At 53.6% G+C, this 27166-nt stretch overlaps 1 protein-coding gene across 3 annotated transcripts in view; it reads right to left on the bottom strand.

The window, feature by feature from the left end:
- Window positions 1-4800: 4800 nt before the first annotated feature.
- Window positions 4801-27166, bottom strand: part of LOC142461151 (protein POLR1D-like) — a 33049-nt gene continuing 10683 nt past the window's right edge. Inside the window, exons 1-3 of one of the 3 annotated variants that reach the window (XM_075562797.1) lie at window positions 22331-22351; window positions 13329-13403; window positions 4801-5464 (exon numbers count right to left, since the gene is read on the bottom strand). In XM_075562797.1, coding sequence (XP_075418912.1) covers window positions 5194-5464; window positions 13329-13345 — 288 coding nt within the window. In that variant the 5' untranslated portion in view covers window positions 13346-13403; window positions 22331-22351 and the 3' untranslated portion in view covers window positions 4801-5193. Of the gene's footprint in view, window positions 5465-13328; window positions 13404-17481; window positions 17611-22330; window positions 22352-27166 lie in introns of those variants that run through there. The other 2 variants (XM_075562796.1, XM_075562798.1) reach the window with 2 other exon arrangements.

The raw sequence follows: 27166 nt of genomic DNA, 5'->3' as shown, positions 1-27166 counted from the left end.
CTGACAAGTAAGCAAAATTTTTCCCCTATGTGCCTATTGGATGCTTGTATTTTCTTCTCTGCAAACATTTTCACTTTTGTCAAGTAAATTATTGTGTCCTGGGTGATGTATTGTTTGCATGTTGGGCTGCGATCCACAAGATCAGAGGTTCAAAACCATTAGCCGCTCAGTGGGAGAGAGAGTTTTGTTTTTTTTTAATTCCCACAGTTACAGTCCCAGAAACTCATACAGGGCAGTTCTACCCTGTCCTACAGGGTCTGTTTGAGTCGACATTGACTCGACGGCCATGAGTTTGGCTTTGGTTTTGTGGTGTAGTCGGTGACACGTTGGGCTGCTAATCGCAAGGTCAGCAGTTTGAAAGCAGACAGGATCCGAGAGGAAAGATGAGTCCGTCTGTTCCTGTGAAGGTTTACAGCATAGGTTCCCAAACGTACTTGGCCACTGTCTCCTTTACAGAATAAAACACTATTCGGTTCCTCCCAAACTCTTTTTACTCCATCCCTTCACACAGGCTAAAGTGGATGTAAGCATCTGCCTTTGTAGCCCCTAAATGGCCCTAGTGTTGCCCCCTCCCACCTCCAGGGGCAGTACTGCCCACTTTGGGAAGCACTGGTTCACAGCCTCAGAGACCCACCCTGCCCCCCAGGGTGCTCGGAGTGGGAATCAACTTGATGACCCTGAGCTCCTTTGGTTTGGACATTTATCTAGCAGTTTCCCACGAGTTTGTTAGGCAGTGGAAGCTGCCTGCTTTATCTGTCACGTATGGTTGTGGGACCCACCCCAGATTAAGATCCATCAAAGACATGCATAATTTTAGAATTCATAAACAAAAAAGCTAACTGAGAAAAATGAAAAGATCACACAATATCTATGTGCTGATGAACACCATCCACCTGCTTACTAAATATGGGCAAATAGAGTGCATGCAGATAGAGCCAAGTTTCTTTTCGGGGACCAAATATCGTGGTGCACAAATACGCCCACACCTTTACATCCAGAAGCTGTGGCTGTGACACCAGGCTAGTTTGAGAAAAGGTGTGAAAAATGGTTCCTGTCCGGTGCTTGGCATCTACAGGACCGGGTATTCCTGAGAACAAATGAGTAAAGAAAGGGTTTATTTGCAAAAGCCATTCGTGCAGGATATTGGGATGAACACAAGTCTGGCTACTTTTCCTTGGACCATTTGCCCTAAGCTTTGAAAAACACCCAGCAGACTGATGATGGGTCTGCAATCAGGAGTCACTAGGGGTATGCAATGGATGGGGCAGTAGCTTATCCTTGAGACCTACCCTGGCGGCGTCAGTGAGGGGAGGTTTGGGCATGATAGAGGGCCTCCAATGAGGACAGGCTGTACATTTTTCTGGTGGAAAAATAGTGCCCATGGAAGTTTTATCACATGGGCTGCATTTGAGTTTGGTCAAACAGCAGGTAAACGTTGGGCCGCTAACCACAACGTCAGCTGTTCAAACCCACCCAACTACTCCATGGGAGAAAACTTTAGTCTTGAAACCCTGGGTGGTGGTGGTGGGGGGGGCAGTTCTACTCTAAGAAGGACACTTTGAGTTGGAGTCTACTCAATGGCAGATGAAATCTACTTGTTGATGGTGACTCAGAGCAAGCCTATAGGACAGGGGAGACCGGTCCCTGTGGGTTTCCAAGACTGTACCTCTTTATAGGAGTAGACAGCTTCGTCTTTCTCCTGAGGAGCTGGTGGTGGTTTTGAACTGCTTACCTCAGATAGGGAATATTTTAATAGATTATTAAAACAAGAGGTGAAAAATTACAGGGCTAGGTAATTGGGGAGATGCTGTGGTGGTGCAGCAGTTAAGTGCTTGGTTGCTAAGCCATCCCTGGTGCGGCGGTTCTCAACCTGTGGGTCAAGGCCCCTTTGGGGGTCGAACGATCTTTTCACAGGGCTCACCGGATTAATAACAATAGTAAAATGACAGTCATGAAGTAGCAATGAAAATAATTTTATGGTTGGGGGTCACCACCACATGAGGAACTGTATGAAAGGGTCGCAGCCTGAGTAAGGTTGAGAACCTCTGCGCTGGTAGTTCAAATCCAGTAGCTGCTCTTGGGAAGGAAGATGAGGCTGTCGGCTGGGAAGAGTACAGCCCTGAGAAATGCCCTGAGGGACATTGGACGGTCACAACACATGGAGTGGTCGTGAGTTGGAATCTCCTTGATGGCAGTGAGATGTGGGGGTTTAGTTGGGTTTTTCGACCAGATGGGTTGGCCCAGTGGCTGCAACAGCAGGCACCGTCCAGCCTAATGTTAGGATGGTGCAGGCCCGGGCAGTTGCTTTGCTCTGTGGTTCATTGGGTCACTATGAGTCGGAACTGCCTCGATGGCACTGAACAGCAGTGAACCATGACTGATGTCTGTTATTGGTCCTTTCACAATCGTGCCCTGGACTCCCCCTAGAAATTTACACCATCATCTGCTCAAATAAAAAGTGTAACAAACATTCCTCTGAATTCTGCCCAGGGGGTTGCTTTGCCAGCTTATTGATTTACTTCTCTGTGCGTGTGTGTGTGTGTTTCAGAAACTCATAGGGGCAGTTCTACCTGGTCCAATAGGGTCACTAGGAGTATGGTAGGGTCCACAGTCCTTTAAGAAACCAAGGGCACCTTGTTTTGGGTTTTTTTTAAGTCTTTAAAAAATTTTATTTTATTGGGGGCTCTTACAGCTCTTATCACAATCCATCCATCCATTCATTGTGTCCAACACATCTGTACATATGTTGTCATCTTTTTCAAAACATTTTCTTTCTACTTGAGCCCCTGGCATCAGCTCATTTTTTCCCTCTCTCCCCCATGTCCCCTTGATAATTTATGTTATTATGTATGTCTTACACCGACCACTGTCTCATTTCACCCACTTTTCTGTTGTCTGTCCCCCTGGAAGGGGGCCACACATCGATGACTGTGATCGGTTACCCTTACCCTCCTAGTATCGCTGTTCCCGCTAGTTGGTCCAGAGCGGTTTATATGTTCTGGATTCTCTGTGTTGCGAGCTCTTAGCTGTACCAGTGTACATGTACTGGTCTACTCCATATTTGTAAAATAGAATGGAGGTGGGGAGGGCAAGGAAGCATTAAAGAACTAGAGGAAGGTTGTGTGTTTCATCGGTGCTATTACACTGCACCCTGACTGGCTCTGCTCTTCCTTGTGGCTGTTCTGACAGGGGGTGTCCAATTGACTACTGATGGCTTTGGGTCTCCACTCTGCCCTCCCTTGTCATTCCCATGGATATGATTGTTTTTTCTGGGTCTTCAGTGTCTGATACCTGAGCCCATCGACACCTCATGATCACACAGGCTGGTGTGCTTCTTCCATGTGGGCTTTGTTGCTTCTCTGCTAGATGGCCGTTGGTTATCTTCAAGCCTTTAAGACCCCCAGATGCTATATCTTTTGATAGCTGGGCACCATTAGCTTTCTTCGCCACATTTGCTTATGTAACCATTTTGTCTTCAGTGATCGTGTCAGGGAAGGTACACATCACAGAGTGCCGTGTTAGTAGAACAAATTGTTCTTGCGTTGAGGGAGTACTTGAGTGGAGGCCCAATGTCCATCTGCTGCCTTAATACTTTATAAATAATTATATGTACATAGATCTATTCCTGTCATTGTATGTAAGTGTATTTACATAGATACATACCTGTATTTAGACCTCTATAAATGTCCGTTTCCTCCCAGTTCTTTCCTCTATTTCCTTCTACTTTTCTCCTGTCTCACTATCACGTTTGGCCTTCATTTGGGTTTTGGTAAATCCTCTCGGCTATGTAGCCCTTGATTGAACCCCCCCCACTTCCATGCATCCTATGCCCCCCTCACCATCCATTTTAGATCACGAAGTCTTCCCTTGTCCCTGGGTCTGTTGGCACCCCCTCCTTTCTCCTTGTTCTCTCCTCCGGATTGTTCATCCTGCCTATCTTGTCCAGATAGACATGCACAGACAATAATACGCATAAAAGCAAAGCAAAGCGTAACAAAAAGACAAAAACAAATCAATAACAACTAACACAACAAAACAAAAAAATAAAGAAAAGGAGAAAAACAGTAAAAACTGAAAAGCCCTAACAGTTCCAGGTCTGCCGTCGACCTTTATGTGTGTTGTCCAGTCGAGCCTGCTGTGGTGCCAGGCCGACACACAGCAAGTTTTTCATTTCCATTTCTGTGTGTATGAATGGAAGACATGAAGTCTGACTCCTGAAACGCTGGCCGCACGTGGCTTTCTCCGCGATGGATCCCAGGGCCACACTTAACCAGGATTGGCTAGACCGGGCTGTTCTAAATGGTCCCCCAGAGAACGACTTCCCCAGGGCAGAGGTTCCTTCCTCAGGACACTCCCACCAGTGGGATGCACTGTCCTGTCAAGTTGATCCCAACTCACAGCGACTGGACCGAGGAAAAAAAAAACCCACCACCGCTGCGTCGATTCCGACTCAGAACGACCTTGCAGGTGAACTGATGGAGCACTTGGAGAATGTCCTGCGGTGTTCACTGACGGGAAGGCCAGGGCAGGGCCACTGAAGGGGACTCCCCAGATCTTACAGGACCCTGCGCAGCGGGCTGAGCACTGGGCCGCTCCCGGCCAGGCTGGCAGCTGGAGCCCACAGGCCACTCTGGGAGAAAAGTGAGACCACCCCCTACCCCCGCACAGTTACAGCCTCAGAAATCCACGCTAGAACTGGAAGTGGCTCAACAGCCGCCAGTCTTCCCTGGTCCTGAGGGCCGGGGTCTTTTCCCAACGACGGCTCCGGCTCCCCGGCAGGTGATTTCACACACACACATGGAGAGTTGACAAGGATTTTATTTTTAGAGAAATGACCACCACCGTAGTACCGCTACAAGAAAAAAAGAGAAAGAAAGAGGAAGAAAAAAAATCAAACTCGGGGCTAACCATCTCTGCAAACGTGTGAACCCCTGGTTTCACGTATTATAAAACGAACTTCCCAGCCAGAGAACGAGGACCCCGTGCCTCTCCCAGGACGGCTGCCCAGGGGGACCTCGGCACTCAGCTCCGTCAAGATCTGTGGCCTTTTTTCTTTCCCTTTCTGTCACCATCAACCTCTTTATAAACAACAACAAGAACAAGGGATTGACTGCAAGAATCATCGTCCTCAGCCACCTCCTCTGCTTCAAGAAAGCCACACCGCCCCTGGTCCCTGGTGCTGGGGACCCGGCCTCATCGCCTGTTGGAGCGTCGGTGGGACTTCCCGTGTGAGCTCCGCTTCCGAGAGGAGGGCGGTGAGTGGCCAGCGCGGCTGCGCTGGAAGCTGGGCCTGTATGGGTGGGGCCGGCGCTTCCTGGGGCTTTCCTCCTTGTGCGGAGGGCTTTTTGCAGGCTCCTCAGTACCCTCCTGGGGCTCCTCGTCTGGCTCCTTGTGCGGGGGCAGCGTGTTCTTGATGGTGTTAAGGAGAAATCTTTTGTTGGCTCCCGCAAGGGGACACTTCATCCTGGGGGAGAAGAAGACAGGGGCCAAGTTAAATCTCCAAAGTTGAACCCCTACCCCAGCCCCCCATGGAATTAGGGGCCTCCCAGGACCAAGGGCACTCTGTCCTGGCCTGCTTTCAGCTCTCCTTGCATGCCACCTAGTGTAAACTTGGAGAGTACAGGGGGCACGGGCAAGGCACTGCCAACGCCAAGCGGGCCTGGACCCCCGGAAACCCTGTCCAGCTGGGGCTGACTCTTCCAGCACAATTTACAGTCACAATGAAAATTAATGGCGCTATCTGAGTTTCTTCCTAATTAGCAAATGCCCATTTTGATTAAAATTGGTTTCACATTCATGCCAGGTGCCTTGCTCTTCATGATAAAAGACCCCAAAGGAAAGGCTCCTCCGCGTCAGGCCCTGGTGGCCTGTTGGGTTACACACTGGCTGCCAACCACAAGGTCAGCAGTTTGGACGCACCTGCTGTTCCGTTAGGGGAGAAAGCTGAGGCTGTCTGCTCCCGGACAAATCTGCGTCTCTGAAACTTTCCACACATGGGGTTGCTACGAGTTATAACGCTATGGTTCTTTTAATGACTGCCCATGCACATGAGAGCGGGACATGGAGTAAGGACGACCGAAAGGGAATCGCTGCATTGAATTGTGGTGCCAAGGAGAGATCATCCGTCTCAGAAGACGTGCGGCCGGAATGCTCCTTCAAGCAAGGATGGGGAGCCTTCATCTCCGGCCCTGGAGCAGGACCTCGTGCGTGGTGTAAAGTAGAGGCAGCTAAAAAGAGGAGGACCTTCCATGGGACGGACGGACGCAGCGGCTGCGGCAATGGGCTCGCACATCAGAACAGTGGGGACGCTGGGGCAGGCCTGGGCCGTGTTCCGTCCCATTGTACCAGGGTGGCTCTGGATCGCAGCCTGCTCACCGGCATTTAACTGGTGGCATAGTGGGTTAAGTATCTGCCTGCCCAACCGCAAGGTCACCAGTTGAAAACCACCAGCTGCTCCAGGGGTAAAAGAGGAGGCTCTCTAGGCCCACAGAGCATGACAGTCTCACAGGCCCACTCTGCTCTGTGAGTCGGCGTGAATGAGTGGAGCCCTGGGCTGCTGACTGCGGGGCCTGCCCTTCGAACCCACAAACTGCTCTGAGGGAGGGTGCAGCCCCCGGCACCCCAAAGACCAACCGGCTGGGGAACTGGAAGGAGCAGGTCTACTCGGTCCTGCAAGGGCTGCCAGGAGCGGGAGCTGACTGGGTGACAGGAGGCTGGGTGGGGTTGCTCCTTTGTCTGCTGGGAAGAGGGCTCGGCGGTCTGCATCAGATCGTCCACAGGAGCCAGCGTCTGCCAGTCTCCTTTCAGAGCCCTAGTTCAGAGCTGTGGGGTGTGCCTCTGCAGCCCCCCACCCGCACCCCTGGCTGGATTCTGCAGCACGAGGGGGCTTCACAAAATGCCTGGAAATGGAATGAAATGCAACAGGATTTCTGAGGCCTCTTACATACATTCCCATGGCTTCGTGAGACACCAAGGCAGGAAGGCCGTAACTAGCTGCTTCGTTCCATGCCTCGGTGTGCTTATATCCCAGTCTCAATTTTACTTTTCCCGTGGAGTCTTTTATTTTGCTCCCCTTCGCTGTGGGCCGTCTGCTGTGATGAACGACTTTGGGGAGATGCTGGAGCCCCAAAGAGGAGCCCTGGCGGCACAGTGTCTCCGGACACATGAGGCTAGTAATCACAAGGTCTGTAGTTTGAAGCCCCAGCTGCACCACGGAAGAAGAGGCTGCCTGCTCCCTTAACGACAATGGGAGGCTCAGGAATCCGCCCTGCGCTGTAGGGTCACTGTAGGCTGGAATGGACTCCACTGGGTTTGGATGCTGCAAATCATGGACTCGGACGTGCTTGTCCTGGGGAAATGTAATGTAGGACCCTCCGATGGTGACCTTCTAGATCACATTTTGATGCCAAGAGATTCCCATACAATGCTTCCGACTGCCCAACAGCATTCATGAGCCTGGCTCCTCATGACGGAATACAAGCATCACAGTGGAGCAGTGCTTGTGCGGAGAGGGGGGTAACCCCTCAAACAGCGGGTGGGTGACAGGGACTCTGGAATTTAAAGGGGCAGGAGTGTCAGTGCCCCCCGGGAGAAAAGAATGTCCCCACTGCCGTGAACCAGCAGCTCTGAGCCTCCTCGGGCAGAGAAAGCCCCAGAGATGCAGCCAAGGCCTCGCTGACAGACAGTGCTGCGCCTGATTAGTGGTGGCACCAGGAAGAGGGGTGGGGGAATGGGAGGACAGCAGATGCTGGGGAGCCACCCAGAAGCGGCCACCACACTGGAGTAGATGCCACCAGGAGTGAGGAGCGAGGAGGAAAGTGGTAACAGAAAGCAGCTCTGCCAGGGCCCGGAAGAGACGGTGGCGGTGGCAGCAGCAGCAGCAGCAGCAAGTGCTACTGAGCAGCTGGAGCCCAGCTGACGGCATGTGGGTAAGCACTCCACTGCTAAGCACAAGGTCAGCAGTTCAAACCCGATCGCCGTGCCACGAGACAAAGAGGAAGCCATCTGCTCTGATAAAGACTGGCCCCTCTCCTCTGTGCTAGCGGGTGGGTGGCTGTGGGTCAGAACTGACCACAGGGCTTCGCGGGGCTCTCAGAGAATGTGCATTGTGTGACCTGCACACCTCCGGCCATTCAGAGCACCGAGATGTACTCCACGGAGCCCTGGTGGCGGGTGGCTAAGTGCCGGGCTGCTGGCCACAGGGCAGCACCGGTCACTCTGTGGGAGAAAGCCGAGGCCATGCTCCTGCACCCATGCACAACCTCAGAGGTTCTCTGTCCGCAGGGCCGCTGGCAGTGGGTCCAGTTGGCTTTGGGGGTAACTGCACATCAGTGCATGTCTGCCAAGCAAGAGCTCCCTTCTGGAACCTACAGGGGCCCCTGGACTCTGGCCCTGCACCCTCGGCAGCAAAGCAAAGTAGGCCCTGAGCGCACGGCAGGCACAGAGCAGCGTGGACTCTGCTTCGTGGTCTGGTGTGCAGAGCTGCTCTGCAGAGTGGTCTTGGAGCTGTGATCCCTACAGAGGCAGATGGCCAGGCCTTTCTGCTGAGGCACCCAGGGGGTGTCGAAGCCACCAACTTGTATTACGAAGTCAAGAGCTTACCTCTGTGAACCATTCTAGAAAAGAGCCCTCATGGTGTAGTGGTTGGTTATACATCAGGCTGCTAATTGCGAGGTCAGCAATTCGAAACCACAAACTACTCTGAGGGAGAAAGACAGGCTTCTACCCTTGTAAGGAACCAGTCTTAGAAACCCCCAGGGCAGCTCTACCCTGCTCCACAGGGCCCCTGTGAGTCAGATGTGACCCGATGGCAATGAATTTGGGTTTGCGGAGCGAAGCAAAAGGTCTTAGGTTCGAGCCCACCAGCTGCTCCGCAGGAGAAAGGTGAGGCTGTCCACTCTCGTAAAGATTCACAGCCTCGGATACCCACGCAGGGCTGCAATGAGTCGGGATCAGCTCGGTGGCAGTGGGGCTGGGTGCAAACAGTGAGTGCCCTTGTCAGACCCATTCTGGGGGGCATGGAAGACAGGTCTGAGGTCTCCTGGAAAATCCCGCCCCTGGAAACCGAGGGGAGCAGTCCCTTCTCTGACCCCTCAGAGGTGCCACACGTGGGAATGACTCTGTGGCAGTGGCTCTGGGCGTGGCGCTCAGCGATCATCTGAATGAATCAAAGGAGGACTTGCCAGCAGGAGCACAGCGGAGACTGGCTAACAGACGCTCCCGTAATCCAAAGCCGAATTCCTAAGACGAAGGCACTCTCTCAGTCCCCAAAGTCACTGCCACAGAGTAGACCCTCAAGGTCAGGGTAGAACTTCCCTGCAGTTCTTTACGGCAGCAGAGAGCCTTGCCTTCTTGGTGGCTTTCAACTGCTGACGTGGCAGTTCGTAGTCCAATGCATAATCGCTACATCACCAGGGTTCCCAGAGAGGGAAGGCACAAGTAGGCCATTTTGCACCTTATCACCAGCAAGATGCCAAACCCAAACAGAAACGCTTCCCTTCAAACAGGTGGGCCAACTCCAACCCATCCCTTCTTGTCCTGTCAACTGTCAGCTCATCATCTTTCCGACGATGAGCACCACAGTCAGTAGGCACCGCCCAGCCACTTCCGACTCACAGTGACCCCGGGCACAGGGACGGAAACGCCGCCTGCTTCTGTGCTGTCCTCACCACCGTGTCCTTCCACCTCACGGAGGGCCTTCCGCTTTTCTAAATGAGCCAGAGCAGACTTGGTGGCAGCAAGTCTTGGAGTGTTCTACGTCACCAAGCCTGATGTCCTGCCCTAGGAACTGGTCTTTCCTGACCCCATTTCCAAAATCTGCTCCTGAAGAGCTTCCTGGCTGGCCTGTCTCCAAGACAGACCTGGGTTGTCCCTCTGGCTACGCACGATGCCTCTCAACATTCTCCGCCAGTCGCATAGTGCAGGTGTCCTTCTAATGCCCATCGTCAAGCTGACCACAGCTCTGCAGTCCACCCACACCCTGGCAGCCTGCCCCCGTGTGCGTGCCGACTAGATCCGGGTGCAGACATGCTGCCTCGGTCAGGAGCACAGAGGGCTGGGAATGAGGCAGGAGTCCCTTCCACGATACCAGGACTCACGGCACCTGGGCCAGGAACGACGCTGGATGTTTCCACGCCCTTTTCTGGGAGGCAGGAGTCACCGCTGTTGTCCCACGGCTCAGGTGGCCACCCATGTGCCCGACAGCTGCCTCTCTCAGAAGGGGATTCTCGTTTGTTCCAGCGCTCCTTCTGTCAATAGGCCCCAGGGCACTCTAAAAGATGCCGGCTTCTGACAATACACGTCTCGGGGCACCGTTCCCCAATGGGAGCAGTCTCCGTGTGGCTGGGAGAGCGATGGCGGGAAGCTGCGTCGTTGCAAGAAAACAGGGTCGACTAGACCCCGCAGCGACACTGCTTCCCACCTGACGAGACGAACAACGGCCAGTCCACGTGCCAACCCCCATGGCTCCACACATGTGTTTTTAGGGTACAGTGGGTTCAGTACGGATCCAAATACACTGTACTCGATGGGCCTCAGAATTACTTACACCCTGCGAGGGATCTGCTAGCAAAACAGACAGGGTTTCTGTCTGCTGTGCTTCAGCACGTCTTTCTGCCCCTTGCACCTCCGCTATTTCCTGCAAATTCGGGGCTGGATCAGAGGCAGGTCCAAAGCATAGGGCGTCACAGGGATGGTGGTCTGCTTGTCCTCCTGTCACGGTCATTGGTGTGGGCTGACCAGTGACTGCAGCCTGATCTGTCTCTCTGCAAGTTTCCCGTCAACTCCTTGCCTGAGAGATTCCGCCGCCGCTATTGACCAGCTTTGCCCAGATCCACTCTCCGGTGGCTAGGTTTCAGGTGAGCACCATGCTACCTGTGTGGGGGGGCGGGGGGCGGGCAGAGGGGGGCGGGCAGAGAGCAGCTTCTCAATCAGATCCAGTCTGAGGCTGCCCCCTTTAGGATGTGGTCCTTTTACGAGAAACTGAGATCTTCTCTCACCCCTCTCCTTCCTGCTTGCCTGGGGCTGGTGACCCAAGAGGCCTGCCCCTCTGGGAGCTGCAGGGCCGTTCCCCGTTCCTATGGACCTTAGACCCACGTGACGCTGAGCCCACAGCCTGTGCTCTCCCAGCTCGAATTCCTGCGTCATCCACCAGCAGCCGTGAGAGTGTGACGGGGATCCGGGCCAGCACGAGACCCGCGGACTTGCGCTGAACGGGACCGGGCAGCTCTCTTGATGGAAACTTCTTTCTTGATATAAAGTTCATTCTTACATACACGAGGGTCACTGGTGTGGTTTCGATAGAAAACTCAGCCTAACATACTCTGTCATTAAAAACAAACCAAACCCGGGGCCAGCGCGTCCATTCTGACTCCGTGACCCTCTAGGGCAGAGCAGACCTGCCCCACTGGGCTCCCCAGGTGCTGACAGCCTCCTCCTCCTCCCTCGAGTGGCCGGTCAGTTTCAGTTTGAATTGTAGGCCTGAGCTTAGCAGCCCATTGCTTAGCTCATCGCAGGAGCAGGGCGCCTTCCTTGTCATTCTACTGCCAACGCACGATGACCTCAGAGGACAGGGTACCACTGCCCACGGGGGCTTCCAAGGCGGCACCTCTTTCTGGAGTCTTGGAGCTGCCAGCAGTTTGCACTGCGGACCTTGTGGTCAGCAGCCCTACGCAGAACCCTCTTCACCGGGCTCCTCCGTTGTCAGGAACTGCTAACGAACAGCCGGCCGTCTTTTTAATGAAGCGCCAGGCTTGCTGTGCAAGGGGCTGGTGCACGACAGATGGAAACACTGCCGGCACCATCATCAAGGCTTGGAGCGAGCCGCTGTCCAGCCCTTTTCCCTGGCCCTTTCCTCTACCAAGCAAGGTGCCCTTCCTGCTGGGCTCGTCCCTCCTGACACTGTGCCTGGCACGTGAGGACATGTTGGCCTCCCTTCTACGGAGTTCCCAAAGCAAAGCAAACCCACTGCTGCAGACGGGATTCCGACCCACAGGGGACGAGACAGGCAGGGCAAGAACTGTTCCCCAGAGTGCCGAGACCGTCACTTCCTTTACGAGAGCGCATGGCCTCGACTTCCTCCTGAGCGCAGCTGGGAGGTTTGAACTGTCAACATGGAAGTGAGCAGCTTGGCAGCTGACCCCACTGTGCCAACCATGGCTTCCTATGTCCAAAATACTTAGATTTAAGCTTTTAAAATAAAACACAAACCCACGTTAACTTACTAAAGACTATACTCAACTCTAGCTTCAAGGTCAGCAGTTAGAAACCAGCAGCAGCTCCTTGGGAGGCAGCCAAGCTTTCGGCTCCTGTGAAGAGTTGCCGTGTCAGAAACCCACAGGGGCAGGTCTACCTTGCGCCCTCAAGGGTCACTTTGAGGAGGGTCGATACGGACTCAATGGAAGTGAGTTTTCTTTCTTGCTTTTCTCCCAAAATCAGGTAGGCACTAACTGCAAGGTTGCGGCTTCAAACCTACTAGCTGCTCTGGGGAGAAAGCTGTCGGCTCCCACAGAGGTTTAGACCCTGTAGCGAGTTGGAAAGGAGCTTTGGTGGATTAGAGGTTATGAGCTGGGCTGCTGACTGACTGCAAGGTCAGCAGTTTGAAACCACCCCGCTCCTCGGAGAAAGACAGGGCTTTCTACTCCCATAAAGAGCTATAGCCTTCGAAACCCACAGAGGCAGTTCTGCCCTCACCTAGAAGGCTTCTGTGAGTTGGAATTGAGCAGAAGGCAGTGAGTTTTGGTGTGAGTTGGAAACAAACGACTTCATAACCAGCACAGACATTCAGACCCTCACATAACATGATCACACAGGTCCAAGGTAATCATCACGACACGTAAACACCCACGGTCATCACGTCCATGCTGACTCAGAGCAACCCTTCATAGGGTCTCTGAGACTGTACATCTCTCCGAGCAGACAGCCTCATCTTTCTCCAACAGAGCAGCTGGTGCATTTGAACTGGCGACCTTGCAGTGAGTAGGCCAAGGCGTACCCAGCAGCACCACCAGGACTTCAAACAGGCCAGGGGAAAAGGGAATTAAAAGATAATATACATTTCCCAGCGACTCTGAAACTCGCTGGCATCTGCATGTCACTGGGTGGCCAGAGGGACGTTGAAGGCAGTAGACACGGGCCCCAGCCCGCTGGCCCGTCTGTCTGTCTGTCCCGAGTCACCGGCGCACACACACAGACCTAAGTGGCAGCCTGTGCCTCCACTGCTCCCCGCGTGCGCGCCGCAGTCCCCTGCGCCAGGGGCGGGCGCACGTCCGGCCGGTCCCTTCAGATGCCCTTACTGTGTCAGCCTTGAGGAAGCGTGCGGAAGGACTTACCAGCCCATGGGCCCCATGGTCTCCGCCCGCGTCTTGCCCCGCTTGGCCTCCTTGAGCAGCTCCTCGATGGCCTTCCTGGGGGAGAGGGAGGAAAGGAACAGGGTTTTTAGCAGCAAACATTTGAAAAGAAATACCATTCACGCTTATAAACACAAACAAGATTTTTTCCCCAACCACAACATACTTCCTTATTTTCTCCCACACCGAGCTTACACCGAGCTTTGTTTAAGATGGGAAATCCTCAAGAGAACAGGACAAACGAGAGAAGCCACTGCAGTGGGGGAAGGCTCAGTCACTCCCCTGCGAACAGAGCGGTGCTTCCTTTTCACAAATTTGGAAACTAGCTCCAGGCAGGAGTGGCCAAACGTTCCAGGAGACATCACACCGTTTGTGGGGACGACGGGACGCACCCACAAATTGTGTGTCCTCCCTCCTGCATCCATATTAAAAGTGTCCAAGTTCACTATCATTCTGAGACATTAATGAGTTGTTAGCCATGCCCTGCAGGGCCAAATGAGAGTGAGGCCATGGCCGCTGGAACTCCATCTGTCCGACGGTGGTGGGATGTGGGAGTGGCGGTGGGACTCGGCACTCGCTTCATGGTTCTGGCACATGATTTGGCAATGCGCTAAGAAGACTTAACCCCCATCTCACCCCCCAAGTAGGCCTGTGAAACCAGGCACAGCAGGACGTCCGTTAGATCGCGTGCTGTTGGCTTCATCGAATCGGCTCTGGCTCTCGTCCAATAGAAACACCCCTTGCTCCACACCATGCTCACAAGTGTCCTTGTTTGGGCCCGGTGTGGAGGCCACTGCTGTGGACCATCTCCTCAAGGGTCTCCTCTTTCTCACTGCCCCTCTATGTCACCACGCAGGATGGCCTTTCCCAGCCACCCTCAAAGTTTACTAGTGCAGGGACTGAAACACTGCCCAGCCCTGCATCACCCCACACTCTGAGGCAGCGCAGGCCACATGAGGGGTTTCAAAACGTTCGTGGAGAAGAGGATCGAAACTCAAAGGACCCTGTTGCAGCCTTCACAGCGGATCCTTGGTTCTGTTGGCTGGTTGCCAGGCCTTTCTTCCGAGTCCATGCTAAGTCTGGAAGCTGGCATCGTGCAGTCAGCTGGCTGGTGCTCCCAGCCCCGCTGCGTGAGAGCATGAATGCCCAGGGGGGACCTGCACACCACACCTGCTGCTGCTTCCCTAAACCCCGCCCCCCACCCCTGCCAGACTGACACACAGTGTGTGCGGATCCCCAAACAGACATCCTTGTCCAGTCTCACAGGCGGGGCTTTAGCCCACCCACGGGTGCAAAGGGCCCAAACATTCCCCCAGCCTACAAATGAGTGGGGGCCCTTTCTAAATCAGGGAAGGTCGTCAATCACACTCCATCCACCCAGGTCCCTTTTCTCCTCCTGACCAAAAAAAACAAAAACAAAACCCAGCAGGGAAAAAACCTGTTAGAGCAGTTTCCCACTTATGAACAGTCTATTGGTTATAAATAAACGGGAACACCTTCCCCCACTAACAACAGAAACCGTGGCTAAAATGTTTGCCTAGCTTTGGGGAGTGGCCTGTGAAAGCCTACCGGGGTCAAAACCAGCTGGCATGCTGTCCACATCTCTGTGAGCCTGAAGGCGCAGTCCTGGCCCTGCCCAGGGTAGGGAGCCCAACCCCCTGCCACCCCACCTCCTCCCATCTCTGCCGGGTGATGACAGGCACCTTCCAGTTGATGAGGGAAGCTGCCTAAGGTGGGTGGCATCCACTGGGAGGGGGCAGGCCTTCTCATGGAAAAGGAGGGGAACGGAAAGCCAGTGCAGACGGTGCTGGGCAGCGTCCACTCCTTGGTTGAGATGGATCCAAGCTCAAAGGCCCAAACCACACCCACTGTTGGAGTGGCGCAGAGCTGCTCCAAGGGGTTTCTGAAGCGGTCAGTTTGCGGAGGGGCAGGCAGCAGCCTTGTCTTTCTCCTGCAGAGTGGCTGGTGGGTTCAAGCCACTGACCTTCTGGTTAACAGCCCTATGCTTAAGCCACTGGGTCCCAAGGGCCAAGTTAGGTGTTGCTGCTTGGTTTGACCACGACAATGAGCCCCAGAGAGTGCAAGCAGCTGGCTGATTTTGAGTCCACCTGGGGGTTGAGTCCACCTGGGGGTGGGGTGCCACAGAAGAAAGGTCTGGCACCCACTGCCGAAAACCAGCCATGGAAACCCTCTGCCGCAGAGCTCGGCTTTGACACACCTGGGTCACTCCAGGGAAGTGGGTGCTGCTGTCCTGAGCTGACCACACGGTCTCCAAGGCTGCGCTGTACGGCCGCAGGCTGCCACGCCTTTGTTCCGAGGGGAATGGCCCGCTTTGTGTGAGTCTCTGAGACCTAAACCCGACTGTCTGCTAGAGCCACGTGTTTTCATCACTTTGAAAAAGATGTAAACAGGTTTTTTTTCTTTTTTGACCTTTTTGGGCGGTAGTACAGCTACAGTGTGTGGCACACATTCAAGGGAGCTTTAAGAAGTCCATGGAGAGGTAGAATTCGGAGAGCAGGGGTGTCTTGTGCTGGAGCTGGTGGCATGAGGCCTGTCTGCTCAGATTCACGCGGACCCTCGGCAGATGGCAGTGTGCACTAAAGGTGGGACTGGAGAGCCCCAGAGCTGGAAAAGAAAAGTGGGTGCCCTATGGCCCATGGGTCACAAGAGTTAAGTACACTTCTACCTTAACAGGACAACACAGTTACCACGTGGAAGAGAGTGAAGCCCAGAGTGAGAGGGCTCAAGGCAAGGGGAGGAGGAGGGGACACACACCCAACCCACAATGCTGGACCCATGCTTCCCTGGCTCGGCATACCCTGGTCTATCATGTACCTCCTCCACAATCCTCTGCAGCAAAGCTGCCTGCTGTCTCAGTAACAGTCAAGGGCACCAGAGAGGTCTAAAGAGAAAACAAGTGATGGGGGAGGGGGGTTCCCCCCGCACCGTTGCTATTGTCTCTGCATTCATGCAGCGAGCAGGATGAGCCGAAAGGCCGAGGAATGCAGGAGGCTTGCTCATGGTGCCGTCCACCCCAGGAAGGTGGGGCATCCGCTGCCTCCTACCCAGAATTCTCCCTCTGCAGCAAGGACAATGTCCCAGTCATGGGTTCTACTCTGCAGTCAGTAACCCAAGTGCCCTGGCATGGAGTTGATCCCATCGCATGGAGAGCCTCTAGGGCAGAGCAGAACTACCCTGTGGGTTTCCAAGCTGCACACCTTTACAGGAGCAGCCTGCCTCACCTCTCCCGCACACAGCAGCCAGCCCAAGCCCAAACGCATTGTCCTTGAGCTGGTGCTCAGGGTGCCCTTGAGTATAAGGACCCTCTAAGGCAGGGTAGAGTTACCCCTGCGGTTTCTCAAGCTGAAGCCCTGTCCTCCTCGCTTCAAGCTGATGGTGGCTTCGAGCTGCTGCCCCAATGTCATACCGCCAAGCACAGGACTCCTGGCAGATAGTTAACGCACCCATGAAACGAAGGAGCAAGGATTCAGAAAACCAGGCAGCTCTCCCCACTCTCTTCTCTGCCTGCCTCCTTCCCTGCTCCCCCCGCCGTTTATTAAACTTGGTGCTGTGACCTGGGTGACGGTCTACACAGTGGACCTGTTCACCACCCCCACCCTGTCCCCTCACCCTCTGGACTTCCTCCTGGCGCTTCTGTCTCCTTCCTGACCGCCTAAGCTCGGCCCATGCTGGGGACCATACTGCCCTTCCTGTCTCCAAGGGCTGAGGAGCGAAGGTGTGCTACCGCTCTGGTGGACTGGTCTACTGTGTGGGGGTAGAGCTGAGCCACGGGGGTGAGTTCGTGTCTGAGACTCTCTGCTGGAGCTCTCCCTGTCCTTGAGACTGATGGGTGCTGTGTTGGGAGATCCTCGGGTTCACACCGTCCACACCCAGGCCCGTGCAGACGTTTACAAGGAGGGTGAGGCGGCAGCGGGACTCCCTCCCAGGCCGGCTGTGCAGCAGCACACACAGGGCTCCGACAGCAACGACAGGCTCACCAGTGCACGCGGCTCTTGGAGCCCCTGTGGTGGAGTGAACCTCAAAAGCCCAGGCGAGCTCACTGCCACCAACCTGATTCCACTCACTGTGACTCCATGGCGCCTTCAAAGACCTTGGAGGCTCTCTTACCACTGACCTACGGGACCTTTCAGCATCTGCTCTGGAATAAACCACCGTGGAATGCATGGACACCGGCCCTGGCGGGTGGGGGACAAGGCTCCAAGGGCCGCCTTGTTCTGGGTCTTCTCTGTTCCCCCGCTTTGGCCACTCCTCCACTGCATGCTTCATCAGTGGAAAAACGTTGAGGTTTCCGTCTGATGGGTGCCTGCATGAAAATGAGTTGGAAATCCTAACTTCTATGTCTCTTGTTAAGGAGCTCTGCTGGCGTAGTGGTTACTTGTTGGGCTGCCAACTGCAAAGTCAGCAGTTCAAAACCACCAGCCACTTCTCAAGATAGAGATGGGGCTGTCTACTCCCGTAAAGAGTTACAGTCTTGGAAACTTCCGGGGTGAGTTCTACCCTGTGCTTTGGTGGAGGGTCACTGACTCACAGCAGTGAGATGTGCTGGAGTGGGTTACGCTGGCCTGCAGCTCGACACGCCCAGCGTTTCTAGACGAGGAGGATGAGGCCTCCGGCTCCCACAGACTTAGTCTTGGAAACCGCCCGGGCAGTTCTCTGTCCTCCGGGGGTAACTATGAGTCGGAGCACACTCGCTGGCAGAGACTGAGTGCATGTGGCTATGATCCTGTTTGGAAACAGGCTGTCTTCTTGTGTCGATGAGGCAGGATTCGTGTTGGGTGTGTCCTGAGTCATCCCAAAGAGATCAAACACACGATCAGCATGAGGTCTTCAGGCAGAGGTGGGGAAGGAAATGGCCAGCCACCCGGAGAAGCTGACAGGGGCAAAGACCTCCTCCACACAGAGCAGGAGCTTTCTCTGAGGGCTGACACCTCGAATGCCCACTGCTAGCCTTCTGACCTGGAAGGGGATAGATGCACTTGCACATCCACCTACGTGCAGTGACAGGAGTACAGGTGACTTGAGGAGCCCTGGTGGCTACACATTGGGTGGCTAACTACAAGGTCACCAGTTCGAATTCATCAGCCATTCTGCAGGAGAAAGACGAGGCTGTTTGGGCCCATAAAGAGTTCGTCTTGGAAACCCAGAGGGGCAGTTCTACCCTGTAGTTAGAATTGACTCAGCAGCAGTGAGTTTGGTTTGTGCAAGACCTGAAACGTGTGGGCTGGAACTTCGGAGTGTTTCCCTGAAAGTGCAGCCAGAGCTCGGCTTCTGCAGGCCTGCCTGCTCACCATCAGCCAGCTGGTGCACGCTGAAGGAATGTAAGCTGATCCTACCAGCCATCCACATGAAGCCCGAGTGGGAGCGAACACCTGATACAAAAGCATCGCTCTTAACATCCAGAGTTAAGTAATTGGCTTCCGGGTGATCTGGGCTTAGGAGCCTTTTCACTCCGATAAAGCAGCCGAGGTGAGGGATGCCAGGCCAGGGAGAGGGCAGCAGGTCAGCAGGATCAGCCCGAGGCTGGTTCTTATGACACAGGCTGAGGTCAGGCATGCCTCCACCCTCCGACAGGTCGCACCAGCTGTCCTTCCCAGAGTGGCACCCCCTGCTTCTCTCCTGGGTTTGCTCATTCATTGCACTGGCCACACAGAACGCACACTTTTTTTTTAAGGGAAGTAACTGGTTACAATTCAGGATCAGAAATAGGGCAGTTCTTCAATCAGGACGTCTCCACTCAGCTATGCCCACAGGCACACCTCTGTCTGTTCCTTGACCTCTGGGCTACGGGCCCTTGGCCTCTGACCTGCTTAAGCAGTGCCACGAAGCTCTTTCAGCTCCGCCAATAAACACCCACCAGAGGCATTACATACAGCCATCAAGCCAAGGCACTCGGCTTTCTGGTTCTGAGGTCAGGGGAGCCCACTGCACTGTCGCCTGCCATCTCTGGCCTCTGCTACTGTTGCTCCACGTCTGTGTCCTGGGTCAAGGAGGCGCAGTGCATGGGCGGCAGAGCATGCTGGCTCTTCTTGCTGGTTGTGAGCTCCCTCTTTAAGTCCCTGGGATGGCTCATCTTAAACCTCATGGGAAGGTAATACTGACCCATCCCACATGAGGGTTGCATACACATTTGCATGGCCCCACCAGACGCTGTGCCCTGTATCTGAATTCTCGGCAAGCTCTGATCCCCTTTGTGGGCCATAGCTTCTCACATTTGCATAGTCCCACCCTGTTCTAGGTAGGAGATCCACAGACAGTGGCTCCGGGGGCCCGGTCAGATGAGTCAGTGCCCTGCAGACAGCCGTCCAGAGAAACCTTCCTGAGCGAGGGTGAAGGGAAGCCTGGGGCTTCAACAAGGATGGATGCTTCAAGGGCTCCAATCTGCACCTCCCTCTCTGCCTTCACAAGGTCACCATGTGGGGCACAGTGGCTGCCACGTGACAGATGGGAGAGAAAAGTTTAGAAAAAGCCATGCATTGTTTAAGGTGCCTCTGAACGTCTAGTGACACGAGCTAGTGCCACAAACCCAGACTTCTAGAAGCCTGGAAGAAAGCAGGCTGGCTCCATTTGGCCGGTCCAGCCCACTACCAGTGCCAAAACCAACAGCTAGGCTGTTGGCGTATGTGAACCAGCTAAAGACTGGGAAACAACATGTTTGCAGTAAATGTCATCCCACAATGAAGGGGTCAGGGCTGTAGATGCAGATACGTGCAACAGGCCAAGATTAACTTGATCTTGACCTCGGGACGCCCCCCCACTCCCTGGGGAGGCCCACGTGATGAGGAGCTTGTGGAGTGGCAGTGGTAGTAGTGCACAGTGTGGTCAAGGTGACTGATCACCCAACTGCATGTGGAGACACAGCCGGCATGGCCAGCACTTGGCTACACACTGTCCCACCACAACAAAATTAAAAACGTCTACAGGAGGTCAGGATCCCGCTGGACACAGGCTCCGGCCCAGCAGGCACTAACCAGCGAGCTGACTGGTTTCACGCCTGTCTGGGCTGTTTCACTTAGGTCTTTCAATTCCGGTGTGTGCATCCTAGAGGTGCCCTGGTGGCACAGTGGCGAAGCACAGGGACAGGGCTTTCAACTCCCGTAAAGATGCCAGCTCAGAAATCCACAGGAGCAGTTCGACCTGTCTGTCCTGTCATGTCTCCATAAGTCGGTACTGACTGGATGGAAGTGAGGGGTTTCAGGGTTTTTTTTTGGGTGTGCATCCTACTGAAATAGTTGGTGGAAATAAAGTCAGGTAGAAAACAGGGGGCCAAAGAAATGAGCACATTTTCCACACATAATATACCCATGGGTATCATATGGGCACAAAGCAGCACGTGGTAAGCTCATGCCTGCATGGTCTGCACGGTTTACAAAGACGTGCAATGCCCACCTCATTTGGGGAAACCAACACAGGGCCGAGTGCTCTGACTGACGACAAGCACTGGGCTAGCTCTTTAAAGAGAACAGGCCTGATAAACAGAGTCGAAAATCCATTAAAAAAACCCCATGTGGACAGGAACCAGCACCAGAGTGATGGGAAGCACAGATGGCTGTGCCCTGGTGGAAGGGGGGGGGGTTGCCAGTGGGGGAGCAAAATAAAGTAGAAGAGTCAAATTCAAGCTCTCATCTAACGGCTGGTCAAGGTGGATGCAAGGAGGAAAGGAAGGGAGGGGGAGGCCAGTCACTACATCACATAAATTGCCTCAAAGACAAGATGTCAAGCCAAAGCCTGTCCAGTTTTCCCTTCTGTGGGGAGACATTTGGTGCCATCCCCTTGGAAAAACACACCACACCCCAGAACACCCACTTCACCCTGGCTTGGCCCGCACACCTGCTCTGCATGCTACAAGAGCCTTGCTTCAGCCCCGTCATGGAGGCACATGAAACACACGGTCTGAGATAACCTTGCACCTACTAGCAACGCTTTCCACTTACTCTTGTCTACCTGGGACGGCAAGGGATAATTCTTCTTTTAATTGTTGTAAACAGATATGTGTGTGCGTGCACAGCATTTGCCAATTCAACATTTTCAGCGGTACAATTAGTCATCCTATCAATCACATTAATCGTGTTGTGTAACCATCGCCCCAAGTCAGTGCCAAGTTTCCCATCTCACAGACAGAGCTGCACTGCTTTGCGAACGGTGGTTCCTGCCCAGCCTCCCTGTGACCGAGGCCACCACGAGTATACTCTGGGTCTAAGATGTGTGCGCACGTGAGGTCACCCAGGGCTGGTCCAGCCTTCAATCACATCATGAATCCCTTTCCGACAGGGTCACGAGGACTCCGAATTGACTTGAGGGTGGTGGGTTTGCTTAGTCTTGTGTTTGGTAATCGTTAGTGACTTGCGCATTCCTTCATGTGGATTTGGCATATCAAATGCGAAAATCCCTTTGGTGAAATGTCTGTTCAAGTCCTTTAGTTGGGAGGGGGCAGGGAGGACTCAGGGAAGAGTTAATTCTGAGACACAGCTCATTGTTGATAATCCAGAAAATATAATTTGGCCCGTTCTTAAGACCTGAAAATCCTCTTACAATCAGTGTCACTGCATTTTTAATACAAACATTCACACCATACTCTCAAATCTCATATCAAAGCTGAACTAAATTCACCTTCTTACTCAGCACTTGCTGTATGTCCTAGATTAATTCCTATGCATTCTGATTTTGTAGAAATGCCCACATCCAAGTCTTACTAGGCTAATGGTCACCCATTTTTCAAGCTGAGAAACCAAAACAAATGACAAGGACCAATGTGTTATATATATACATTTCATACCATTATGAAAAGTGTAAGGGCAAAGACTGCCAGGAGTTAGAAGCGATCTAGTTTAACTCTGTTTTGTGAAGCGTGGAAATTATGGTTTAGCCCAGACTCTAGTTGTCTGATTAAAAAAAACATTTTTTTAGAGCTCAAAATTATCTGTATTTCATTTTGCTTTAGAACCCAGGATGTCATTTTTTTTCACCTTGAGGAGAAATTAGGAGCACGTGCTGTGATTGAAGGCGCCACTCCGAGGACCACGGCGAGCCTCAGCCGGCCATCAAATTCTCCATGGCGCCACACGCCTGGGAAGCGGGACTCTGAACAAGGAAGCTCCCGAAGCATGGGTGCCCCTGCATCACGGTGCTGGCAGAGAACACTGAGCGCACCACGGGCCGCCAGGAGAACAGTGCCGTGTCTGGACAGAAGTACAGCCTGACTGCGCCTTGGATCGGAGGATGGGGAGACATCATCTCACCTTCCTTGGACCTGCTGTCAGGAGGGACCAGTCCCTGGACATCCTGCGTGGCAAAGGAGTTGGTCAGTGAAAAAGAACTCTCAATGTGACAGACGGGCACGGTGGCTCCACCAATGGGCTCCAAGGACCAGGCGGTGTCCCCCTGTGGTACGTGGGGCCAGGGACTACAACACAAACACTGCAGGTCGTTGTCTTCAGAAGACTACGTAACAGGTGCCAACACTAACATCCGCCCGAGGCTACCTCGACTGTGCCAGCAGGTTCTGAAACAAGAGAAGCTCCACCCAGCCATGGTCTACAGCAGCACTTCTCAACCTGGGGTCGAACAATCCGTTCACAGGGCTCGCCTAAGACCCTCAGAACACACACATTTCCGATGGTCTTACGAACCGTGCACCGCTCCTATCCGTCTCCAGGCGGGTCCGCCCACATGCAGATACACTGGTGAAAAAGAAGCTATCTCAGCCTTCACACTGACGTTGGCTTTTTACACAGACTGTCGAAAAAGGTAGCAATGTAGTTTACTGTTGTTATATTAAGACTGTTACCCAGGCTACACCATGCTTCAAGACAAAATTTCATTTATTTGCTATTAGAAATAAATATTTCATAATATATAATCATTATTTTTGTGACTCATCACTATGCTTTAATGATGTTCAATTTGTAACAAAAATACATCCTGCATATCAGATATTTACATGACGATTCATAACAGTAACAAAATTACAGTGAAAATAATGTTATGGTTGGGGGGTCACTACCACATGAGGAGCTGCATTAAAGGGTTTCGGCATGAGGAAGGTTGAGAACCACTGCTCTATAGGAAATTCAGCCAGGCAACTGGAATCTATGAGCCTGCTCAGTCACCTCAAGTGAAACCCATCAACACAGTACCTACCTCCTTTCAAGTCAGGCAGGGCTGCTATTGTAGACATACCACCAATGGCTGGCTGTAGCCAGCAGAACTGCTCACAGTTTAAGAGGCTACACGTTGGAAAGTGCAGGGGTGGAGTCACAGCCGATGATGCTGCCTTGAGGGGGTCCTTTTATAAGAGAGACACTGGGAACTTCTCTCTCTGGCCCTTCCCTTCCCTCCTCACTGGGACTCTGTCTGCCTCCAGGGGGACCCCATGTGGGCTGTTAAGTGTGGGAGCCAATCTGGGAGCTGTCGGCGCCCTGCCGTGCTCCCACTGACCTTGGAGCCACGTGACTGTGACCTCCCTGCAACCTGCTTCCCCATCTGCACGGCCGGCCTGCAGCGCTGTGAGTCTGACGGGGGCTCTGGAATAGCTTCAGGACCATGGACTTAAGTTGGACTGGGCCATGGTGCCTTCCAGATATAAGATTACTTTTTGAAATAAAAGTTCTTTCTTAGACATACATGGGTGTCACGGTTTTGTTCTCTAAGCAACCTGGCCTCACACAGGGCACTGTCTCTGTCTGCTCTAGAGAAAGGTCCTTGCTCCCAGCAACATCTGTGGGCCTGCTCCTCTTTCTCGGTGGCACTGCGGACCTGCTTCTGCTGGCTTTTCTCTCCTTTCATTTCTTGGGAAGCAGGCCACACCCCAGGGGGGCTTCCTTTCCATCAGTCAACACACAACCACCAATGAGAGCCACGGGGCGACAGCCTCTGCATGGAGATTTGGGGGACACAGACACTGTGGTGTGGGATGGGCGTCAGCTCCACCTGCTGCAGTGTACTCCAGGACAGTGGTCCGCCTTCCCTGAGGCTGGCTCCACGCTGCCTAATAGATGGTGAACCCAGAGGTCCTGGGAGGGCCAAACAGGAGATGTAAAAGCCAAAGGCCAGGCAAGTGACCACAAAAGGGAGTTTCCTTTCTTGGGAAGGACAACATGGTCCACCTACGCATTTGAACTGGACAGAATACTACGTTTTTTCCCCCCTTTTCTCTTTCAAATCACAGTATCTTCTTCGTTCATTTGTATTATGCATTTCAAACCCATCAGCCCCTCGGAGGGAGAGATTTGGCATTTGCTTCTGGAGAGATGGACAGCCCTGGATGCCCCACAGAGCAGGTCTATGCTGCCTTGCAGGGTCCCTGTGTTTAGGGACGGGACTGAGTGGGCTTGGATTGTGCACAGTGATTCACAGCATAACACAGGGATGGGGCCTTTAAGAAGTTCATGGAAAATTCAATTAGATTAGAATGGAAGTTTTCAATCAACTTTTTAAAGCCCCCTTGTATGCTATCTCATTGGCTGCAGAAGACCCCCTAGAATTCCCCTATAACAACTAAGGCTTAGGGAGAGTGACTTATAGAGAGCTAACCCACCAAGGGCCCTGGTTGACTCCGCCTTCCAACCTGCTTTCTGGCCCCTTGTCACAAGACTTCATCCTCAGTGCCTTCCATCTCACCCCACCTGGGAAGATGCGTCCACTTTCGGAGCGAGACCAAGGGACACTTGGGCCCAATAGGCTGTCTTAAACGTCACCTCGGACAGAACGGAAGGCAATGCCAGTGAAGCTGAGTGCAAGGAAATGCTATTTTTAAAAGCCAGTGTCCCCTTATCTGCTTCTGTAACCGGATACTCCCTAAGCCACCAATTCTTCGTGGTTCGGGTTTACGAAAAGCCACCCATCCCCGACAGGCTGAGCCTGCACCTGCACCCCCACCTCCACCAGGATCACAGGGAGCGATCTGGCTGCAGCTTTGTGCTCTTCATGGGAAGCCTGAGAAGCAACACAGCGGAGGCGAAACACTGTTGCAGCAATTGAGCTGCCCTGGGTTCAAACCCACCTCCCAGCTGTCTGACCTTGGCCTGGTTGCCGCCTCTTTCCCTTCAAAGGGGCAAACCGCCGAGACCTTGCAGGAAGTACTGCAGACTGGGCTGGCCACTTGGCTGAGGGCTCAGCCTCAATCCTTGGGAGTCACCGCTCTGTCGGCTCCGCTGTCTTGTTTGGCGTCCTCGTGCCCCAGCTTGTTCTCAGGCACATGGCTCTCTGAGGGGGCCTGGCTTACTAGGAGGAGCGCCAGGCTGGGAGCACTCTGCCTGCCTGCCTGCCTGCTACAAGTCCGGGCAGCAGACAGTGACAGGCCTGCAGGCTGACACATCCAGAGCCAGACAATTTCCAGTCATCCGCCCAGAGAATCCCTCGTTTTCCCCACGCTTAGTAAAAGACAAAGTGCAATCCCTGCATGGACACAGATCCACCCCCAGCAGGAGCAGCAGCTTTGAGACAGTGAGAAAAGACCGGCAGGCTTCGATGACAAGGTCGGATGCAGATCATGACTCAGGCTCGGGGACCCTGACGGATGGCACTAATCTGTTTGCTCTTCTTCTTTGGGGAGCAAGGTGATACTTGGCAGCTGACAGCCTCCATTTCCCACCATCCACCCTTCAGGTGCAGACGGGCAGGCATCAGAAACCCCAGGATCCACGCTTAGGCAAGAACGGAGTAAGCCAGCAGAGCGCATACTGACATATTTTTAGCCGAGCAATGGCTGGATGCGTGACCCTTCACTGCAAACCGGTTTCCATCACGGCCAGCGTCACTCTTGCCTCACACCCTGCTGTTCGTTACGACCAGGTGTGCGTCCCTCGTGTGACCAGTCGGAGGACGAATTCCTCCCCGGCTGTTGCACGGGTAAAATGTTGGAGAGTGCAGCAGTTAGCCAGGGGGGAGTAGGTGCCGTTTGCTAGAAGGCAAGAAAGCAAACTCAGGCCACCATCAAGTTCATGCCAACTCATCGTGACCCTCCTGGGTGGGGCAGAATGGTCCCTGTGGGTTTCTGAGACTGTCACTCTTTATAGGAGCAGAAAGCCCTGCCTTCCTTCCGTGGCACAGCCGGTGGCTTCAATCTGGGGACTGTGCGGTTAGTACCCCAAGAACGAGTAGCCACTATGCCATCCAGGCTCCTTGGAAGGCAGGAAGTGCTGGAGAGAAACACAGGGCAGAATAAAAAGGATCACAGGTGAGGGGCTACCATTTACAACCAGGTGAAAGAGTTGGGAGAAATCCCATGTTTCCATAACATTATCTACGTCCCTGGTACCACTAGACTGCAAGCTCCAGGAGGGCAGGACCAAATGCGATGCGGCTTTGTACCCCTGGTACTTTGCAATCAATGGCATACATTTCTGAGCGTATGTGTCGGGGAAACACATGTACCTGCACTGCCAGTGCACTGCCAGTGCAGGTACATGTGTTTCAAAATAGCTAGCATACCTTAGATTCAAATGCTGTGAACTGGTCTCACAGGACCCCAAACTGCAACTCTACAATGTTTCCCTCCTTAAAGAGGACAAGATCTTAAGGGCAACAACACACACCATCCTCCCACATTGTCACTGTAAGAAAAGCCTTGGCCCCACTCCAAGTGGGAGATCATCTACCTTTAATTTTAGACCAAAGCTGACAGCTGTCGCCTGGGAGAAAGGGGAAAGGCTGACGGCTCTCGGGGCACAGGGAAGACCTCAGTGGAACACGACGTGGATAAACGCCGCGACTGGAGAGAGACAGGGCTTTCTGTCAGTCTGGGAAACTCACAGGGGCCGTTCTACCCTGTCCTGCAGGGTTGCGGTGAGTCTGTATCAACT

The sequence above is a fragment of the Tenrec ecaudatus genome, chromosome 11 (assembly GCF_050624435.1).
Source record: "Tenrec ecaudatus isolate mTenEca1 chromosome 11, mTenEca1.hap1, whole genome shotgun sequence".
In the NCBI taxonomy this organism is placed as follows: domain Eukaryota; kingdom Metazoa; phylum Chordata; class Mammalia; order Afrosoricida; family Tenrecidae; genus Tenrec; species Tenrec ecaudatus.
This window is presented reverse-complemented; position numbering and strand designations above follow the sequence as displayed.